Here is an 8,200-nt window from a genome sequence, read left to right on the forward strand (position 1 = left end):
CAGCTTGCCCAGGATCGAGGTAAGGCTGACTGGCCTTAAATGTGCAGGAAACCTGGCTGAACCCAGTGGCTCTCCATGCCTCTGTAAGTATTAAGCCCATGCTCAAGTCAGTGGGTGTTAGGGATAATTCACGGCTAGGAGAGGCGATCAGATTTCTTCCCTAATAACAAAAGACTCTTAATATAGCAGTAATCCCCAAGAGAAGCCCTTCCCCTCAGGGCATCTTCCTTGCTGCATCCTTTCACCCATTAACTCTCTTCCACCCTCCTTTAGGGCTTTTCCCAGCATTTCTTCTTGAGCACCTTAACTGTGGGCCTTTAACCAGGCAGCTGCACCCCTGGTGTGGCCACTTTGCAACCAGCCCTGCTTGCTCTTTCCCCTCTCCCAGCTGATGCATGGTCTTGGCTCCTCTTGTGATTTCCCTTTAAAAGGACCTGGTGCAGGCTCAAAGGACTCACTTATTGCCTCACCTGACTGCTGCTTTCTGTTATTGCCTCTGTTATTGCCTTTGGAGCAATGTAGAAACCCCCTTCCCCCACAGCAATATTGCATTAGGGAAGATGCAAACCAGAGCACAGCAATAGTATATTAGGGAAGATGAAAACCTGCACGAGAGGCTGGTCTGAGATGCTTACCCAAAACAGCAATGAAGTGCCAATAAACTGAATCAGACCATACAGCGTCAGGTATTTAAACACTGCAAAGGAAGCCACCAAAGCAGCACGGCCTTCCCTGCCCAGGAAAAAAAAAAAAGTAGGTGTTAGGACTACTGCACAAGCACTTTTACTGGGATATCAGCTTGATTTGTTCAGGAGATAAATGACAGGGGGGACCCACAGACAAGGGCCATATCATGTCCTCCAGGCACTGCAGGGAGGGTTAGCAGACACGGTGTCTGCAACATCTGGTCCCTGGTCCCAATCTGTGACCACTACAGGACTGCTGCACTGCTTCTGCTCCATCTCTCATTCATTTGTGGAGGAGCCGGGGTCCCAGGTAACCAGGCATTTCTATCTGTGTGTACTCAGGTGATGCAGCATCCTCCCTCCCCGTCCCCGGCTACTGTGCATGGAAGATGGCACGTTACAGAAACAACACAAGGAAGGAAATCAGGTCTATGGTGAGTACGCTGCTTTGATCTTTTCCTCAGTTTTGTTTCTGACCACAACTGAAAAACAAGGTATAATGTGCAGTTTTCTGTTAAAGGGCAAATTGGCTTTTATTCCACAGTGAATCCGCTAGTGAAAAGCCCTGCTTCTGGGTGGTTGTTGAAATGTCTGGTGACTTGTCAGGCCCTGTGTCGTGTTGCTGCTTTAGCATCGGGAGGACTGTCCCTACAGCCCATTGTGACGGCTGTGACGCTCCCGGTGCAGGAGCAGTCGCTGCACAGACATCACCCTGCACGTGACGGGCTGGAAACTTCACAGTGTGTGAGCAACAAAGCAGAGCGGGGGCCTTCACGTACCGGATCAGTTCTGGCACACACTCGATGTTGGGGATCTGGGAGGTGAAAGGCGAAGCCACTGATGCCTCTTGCTCTGACAGCGAGATCCCAGCATGGGCTGCTTTCAAAGCCTGAAACACAAGCAGGAGAGAAGGAAGAGGTCCTGGTGCACACTCGTGCAGGGCAAGGGGGGCTGCTTCTCGCTCTGTGCGCTGTGCGTTGGGGTGCTTGCTACAGCTGTGTTTCACATGTTTGGAGCAACTGGTTTTCCTCTGCCCCAAAGCTGGCTTGTTCTCTCCATCAGGAAGCGTTTCCTGCTACTCAGTTTAAGCTTCCTCCCTTCATTTCATCCCGTGACCCTACTTGTGAACTGCCAGCGTGCCCCTTCCACAGCCCACAGGATGTCACGTTCCTCCTTAGTAATCCTCAAGCCAAGTTCTTTATATCTAATTTCTCTTGGCAATTCAATACCAAGAGTCCCCTGCTTCTTTTTCCTTTACTGCTCTCTTCTAAACTCCCTTTAACACAGCACCTTGGTTTTCCTTGGAGCGCGGAAGTGACTTCTCACCAAGCTCTGTCAAACATGCTAATCTTTTGTAATTAATGGCCAGGGCACTGACTGCATTGTGCAGCCTGGCAAATCTAATTAATGCAATTTCAAAGGCAGCACAAACTTGGTGGGGGGGAGAAAATAGGAGTGCTCCAGTGTGGTATTTCTGGGCATGGTTTATTCCCCTTTGCACATTTATGTGAGGCACCCCTGGAAATAGCTCCGAAAGGATGCACTGACTGAATGTGCTCTCACGTGCTTTGGGGCAACAGCTGTAATGTCTGAGTTCCTCCTTTCGTGAGTCTTAGCAGAACAGATCAATGCAACAGGAGATGGCAGGAGGCTGGGCGTGAGTTTGGTTTCTACATACCCCACAGTCGTTGGCTCCATCTCCACACATGCCCACGTAGTAACTGAGGGGGGGAAGGAGAAAACAAAAGAATACTTGTACTCTGGACGTTAACTGTTCACCAAAGTATGTGTGTTAATTCCTCGATGCAATGTGTTAAATGAGAAGCAAAAAACAACTGTACATGCTAAAATCCCGGAGGGTTATTTTGTTTGTTGTATAAGCTGTGAGCGTTTCAACACACACCTAACTGGAAAAGGGATTTGCTTGGAATAAAATATCAGCAGCTTGTCTAACGTGCTTGAGCCACGGTAATACGTGGTGTGTGCAAGCGGGTATGTGTGTCTAACAGTGCAGGCAAGGGTCTTTGAGTAGATGTGGTATCTGTTATTACAATTCAGTAATTTCATGGGGACTTTTATCAGCGTGGTTTCTGCTCTAGAAAAGGCAGGTCCCACACCATGTGGCTACTAGCCGGGTCTGGCAGACGGACTCAGGAATATAGAAATAACCTGCTGGAAAGTCCTGTTTTCTGTCTCTGCGGTCAATTGCTAAGGGGGGGGGGGGGGGGGGGGGGGCTGGTGCCTGAAGGCAGCCGAGCGGGTACTCCTTTCAGACACGGCCATGTATCCAGGGAGAAAAACTCATGTCAGTGTTTTTGGAAGATGTTGCTCTTGCTTCTGAATTGCAGACCACATTTCTCCCCCATGCAATGCCTGTTCTTTTCTGGGGGGCATTGCCAGGGGTGGGGGGGACTGGATGAATGTGCTGCAGACCAGAAGCCACACGTGTGAGATTCAGATCTGGTCTCCACTCACCAAAGTGGGGTGGCCGTAGATTTTCTGCTACAGCTGAGGTTGCAACCCAGCCCTGGTTATTTTGATCTTGCCCCACCCCGTTCTGAGCTGCCCTTTTTTTTTTTTTCCTATTGTGATGCTTAGTATTAAAATGAGTTTAAAGCAGTCACTTTTAATGGGTAATGGCTAGCTAAATGCAAACCTGGAGAGGGAGGGAGGGAACATGGGGAGTATCAATAGGATTTAAGTTTGGAGAAACGGAGGGTGGAAAGTGGACTTTTGTAATCAGATTGAAGCGGTCCTTCGCTCCTGGCTGTCGCAGTATCCTTTCTAGCCATGTTTTAAAGAGAACGTGTCCCTGTTGTGATCCAACAGGGAACCTACTTCAGGTTTTGAAACTCTTCCACGAGGCTGGACTTCTGGCTGGGGGACATCCGGGCAAAAACTGTTCCGTTCACTAGGATCTGCGGAGAGAAGGACATTGCAAGGCCAGCTTGACAGATGTTTCATTTTTCAAGAGCTGCAAGAGGCCCATGGGGGAGCAGGCAGTCGTTTAAAAACCACCGTTAAGCTGTTCCCATCAGTCTCCAGATGAGACGAGGACCCACCCGGCCCAGCTTCGAGCAGCTGTTGCCAGCACCCCAGGGCCCAATGTGAGCACAGCACCTCTCGCACACGCACGGCAGAGCCAGAGCCGGGATTGGGAGACCCACAAACTTGGAAGAGGGAGAAATCACAGCAAGAACGGCATGGCTCTGATCCTGAGCCCAGCGCGGTCAAGGGGGTCCCTACCAACACTTGCAGGAAATGCTGGAGGAGTCCCTGGGGGGCTGCGGTGTGGACCCAGCTCCATTTTTTTTTTTTACACATTTTCCATCTAAATGTAGCTTGTCTTTTCAACACTTCCCTCTTTTAGCAATCTGCACATGGCGCTAGGGCTGGCGCAGTGATCCTTGTTCCCATCAGAGCCTTAGAAATGCTGATGTCTGCCCTTGTGTTCCTGAATAAGCGCAGCGTATTCAATATTGCGGTTCCCGTTAACACTTTGAGACAAAATGCTCCAGTCCAGCTGTTTTCATCCATTGCTTGGGGCATAGAGCAGGAGGGATCTGGAGAGATCAATTTATCCATCCTCCTGCACAGAGGCAGGGTCAGGTGCCCCAAAATATACCTGATTCCTGGTGTCTGTCTGCCCTGTTCTTGAACACCCCAGTGCAGGAGCAGCCTGTCCAAGTGCTGGACTCCCCTTGCCTAATATCTCGTCTCAGTCATCTTTGTTGTGAACTGAACTGGCTTTTGTTCAAGTTGTCCATCACTCAGTGGACTTAAGAGAACAACTGATCGCTCTTTTCATTATCCGTGCCCATTAAATGGTGAGGTGGTAACTGCGTTTTTCAGCCACGCGATGTACAGGGGCAGATTCTCACGCTGGTATAAACCAGCCAGGGTTCATGTTCATTAATCTCAGCAGTGTCCCAATGATTTTTAGATCCAGTTCTCAGCTGATACAAGAGCCCTTCAACCAGCACCAGGCTTGTGATGGGAGATTAAACAGGTTGGGGATGAGGGTCAGATTTGTTATGGCGCGAATGCAGCCGAGGCTGGGGGTGATCACAAGCCGCAGGTAGCGGGCATGCAGCAGCTTTCACCGCCAGTAGGTTTGGCTGCAAAAGAGAGGGGAAAGGAAGGAGAGCCCTTTGCTTCCTCCCACACTTACTTTTGGCAGCAAGCTGCTGAAATGTTTCACGATAACTTGATACGACTTTCCATTCATGGCAAAATGGTGACTGTGGATATCCCCGTCAGGAGGAGTCCTTGTCTCAATAGCAACATGCACTTCCTAGAAATCAGACAAGAGTTGGTTATTGCCATGCTTGGATCATAATATTAGAAAGCAGGTGGAGGTCATGAAAGCGAGGGCCCAGAGTAATTGCTTGAACTGGGTTGCATTACGGTCTTGGGGGTGATGGAGCTGGAGACCTGGGTTTGATTCTCCACCTTGCTGTAGTCACTTAATGTCTTCGTATCTCAATTTTCCATCAGTATAATGAGGCTATTAGCCTCACCCACCCTCCGCTGGTAAACTTGCGTGGCCTGTCTGCCCACACTTGACCGGTCAGGTGCTGTTCTATGTCACTACATGTAAAGCAACACGGCTACACGTTATGGGTCCGGTGCCACACTCAAGTTTGCACCAGGGCAAAGCATGTGTTTCTGAACGTGTTTTAACTCAGGGACCTACAGCAGGGATGGGGCATGCTATTGACCTGCAGGGCAGTGTTGTTTATTATGGCATTATATGTGTTTTTCTGGACGGCACTTGGTTCCCCCCTGTAGAGCATTGCACTCTGGCCTCCTGGCTCGCTCTGTGAAAGACAGAAATGAAACTCTGCATCCTGCCTCACTCCCATCACGGCAGCTTCAAGCTGTTGCCTATTAGGCCAGACACAAGAAAGCCGCTCATCACACATTGCAGGGTTTGATGCTCTATCAGAGCCCATTGTGACCACCTCCAGCTGGCCTTACATTGGTTTCAGCTGTGGCTTGCTTGCTCTCTTCCATTAGCTGCCAGGTAATGGATGCTGGGGTGGAGCCTTCTGGTTCCTTGGCCTCTATGAGAATCACTTGGCTGGACTTGGGGATCATTTCTGAGTTTTTGGCCACAGTCACAGCTGTTTGCAGGTTGTCACCTGGAGGAAAAAAAAAAAACAAGTGATGCTGACCGTGCTAACACACACTTATTGTAATTTAACAGGGGTCGTCCCGTCACATGCTAAGCCCCTTCTGCGCTTGTCTCTCCCCCCCGTCTAGTTTCGTGTCAAGAGGGCTGAATCCTCACTTCCACACCAGTCTTATTCTCTTGCAGCTCAGGTTAATTCAGTGGCGTGATGCCAGCCTGGGGTGGGACAGGAGAACCCGTTCAGGTACCTGTGACCATCACGCTCCTGATACGAGCAGCGCTGAGCTCCTCCAGCACAGGCTTGGTCTCCCTCTTCAGCCGATTCTCCATGATCAAAAGGCCGAGGAACGCCAGGCCGGACTCCACGTCCTCCCTGAGCAGGAAGGAGAGACCACACGGGGATTGTGAGCAAGGCTCTTGCTTAAAACTGGCACTTGGGTGCAAAGGTGCTTTTCTCTTCCGTGACACTTTGGCGACAGGAATTCAAAGCGAAGCTCGTCCCGCAAGCTTTGGCATTGCTGCAGCTCTGGACCATGGCTGCTCTTCCCCATCACTGCCTTGGGGAAGGAGCAAGAGGCGAGACCAGGGCACGTTACAGCTGTGTCCCACCAACGCCGTATGGGTGGCCCCGAGCACATGCAGCTCTGTTGGCAGGGGGTCTCAGGGTCTTGGACTCGCTTTTCTTAGAGGAGCTCTAGCTTTTAGGCTTGGCCCAGTGGTCCTCGTTCCCACCAGAGCCTTAGAAACACTAATGTTGCCCTTGTATTCCCAAATAAGTGCAGTGGGTTCTGTTACTGCTTTGTGATGCAGGAGGATATACGCAATGAAATGCTTCGGTCCGGCTGTTTTCATCCATTGCTCACAGGGGCACAGAGCAGGAGGGATCTTGAGAGATCGGGCAGGCAGCGCGCAGGGCTGTTTTGGCAGGGGAACATGACACAAAGCACCAAGATCTTTTCCTGCGCTTTTTTGGAAGGTGCAGCATAGAAACTGCAGTTGGACGGACGGATGGATATTGGATATTCCCTTATCGGTGCCCTTTGGTGGGTCACACATTTGCTGGCTTTGCAAGGCAACTTGCAGCGCTGCTGGCAAATCTTACCTCTCTAAGCTGTCCACGGCCACATCCTTTCCCACGTCTAGTGCTTTATGTGCCAGAGCAATGACTCTGAAGCCTTGCGTCGTGTAAACCTTAAGCTCCTTCACAAAATCAGTTGGGACTGTTTAGAAGAGAAAAGAGCAGATGAATCAGTCTCATGGATGCGTTTACTCCAAGGGTACCTAGTCTTTGATGGGCTCCTTTCCTACAGCTTATTGATGGCCTGTTGCATCCTGCAGGACCAAGCCCCACACCCAGGATGAGCTGCCTTGAACCCCTATGAACTGATCTGCATGCGTGTTCAGTGCTGTGCAATGCATGTGAGGAGTGGGGAAGGGAGGCGGTCTAGTGGTGAGACCAGCCCTTGGCGGTCCGGGCTTGAGACCCTTGGCCTGTGTGTTGCCACTAAATGCTGCATGGCTTTGGGCAAGTCTCTTGATATTATTATCTGTACGTCTAAGGGGCAAATCCTCTGATGGCAAGAAGTTGGCTCCAGGGAAGTTCTGGGGTCGGCCGGGGACATCTCGCTCCTTTTCCCCTCAGCTGTGTTGAGCATCATTTGGGAATAGCTAAGCATCAAGGCCTTAAACCTTTGCTTGCCTGATAATCCCAGGGGGATCTGAAAGGCAAACACATCTTGGGAGCTGTACGTATTTAACCTGAGATAATTGCAGCATTTCATCATTGCACCTGCTCCGTACGGTACCAAATCCCTTATGATGCCGTGATCAGTGCAGAACCAAAAAAGGCAGGACGGGGGGGGGAAATGTTGAGAAACCAGAACGTGACTGATCCCAAAGTGTTTTTCTGATGTGACTTGTTTGAGCTGCGAAGCGCCTTTTAAGAGGCTACTGCAGTTGGATCAGTGCAATTTAATACTCAGGTTTGCTATTGATCCCTAAAATCTCACGGGGAGGTTCAGCAAAGCTGGTTTCATGTGGCTTCAGGTCAGGTCCCTCTGAAACCACCGAGCCAGGCCCCGTGCATTGGCGCCAAGACCCCTCTTGCTGGTAAGTAGCCTTCTGTGAAAGTAATGAGAGTGCCATATTTGTAACCCACCCAAGATCCTACCAAATTAGGGTTTTTACAAGAAAAAGGAATTCTGGTTGGCTACCAGGAGCAAGGACCGAGGCCCTGGTATCGCACTGCAAAATGAAAATGAAAAGGCGCTGCTTTCCTGCAGCAGTTACCTGTAATAACACTCATTTGCATTTACCTAGTGCCTTCCCCATTGTGGGAACATAATGATTCAACGAGGTAAGGCAATACAACGCTGCTGAT

The 8,200-nt window shown here is 50.3% G+C and overlaps 1 protein-coding gene across 1 annotated transcript in view; it reads right to left on the reverse strand.

Annotated features, from left to right (window-relative positions):
• The window catches only part of ATP13A5 (ATPase 13A5), a 61,908-nt gene that overhangs the window by 8,137 nt on the left and 45,571 nt on the right, over window positions 1-8,200 (reverse strand). Inside the window, exons 17-24 of the mRNA XM_019503492.1 lie at window positions 6,923-7,040; window positions 6,069-6,193; window positions 5,667-5,830; window positions 4,858-4,980; window positions 3,525-3,604; window positions 2,365-2,407; window positions 1,466-1,575; window positions 636-732 (exon numbers count right to left, since the gene is read on the reverse strand). Of these exons, the coding sequence (XP_019359037.1) occupies window positions 636-732; window positions 1,466-1,575; window positions 2,365-2,407; window positions 3,525-3,604; window positions 4,858-4,980; window positions 5,667-5,830; window positions 6,069-6,193; window positions 6,923-7,040 (860 nt within the window). The remainder of the gene's footprint in view (window positions 1-635; window positions 733-1,465; window positions 1,576-2,364; window positions 2,408-3,524; window positions 3,605-4,857; window positions 4,981-5,666; window positions 5,831-6,068; window positions 6,194-6,922; window positions 7,041-8,200) is intronic.

This window comes from Gavialis gangeticus, unplaced genomic scaffold (genome assembly GCF_001723915.1).
Source record: "Gavialis gangeticus isolate Ggan-Ray unplaced genomic scaffold, GavGan_comp1, whole genome shotgun sequence".
Classification (NCBI taxonomy): domain Eukaryota; kingdom Metazoa; phylum Chordata; order Crocodylia; family Gavialidae; genus Gavialis; species Gavialis gangeticus.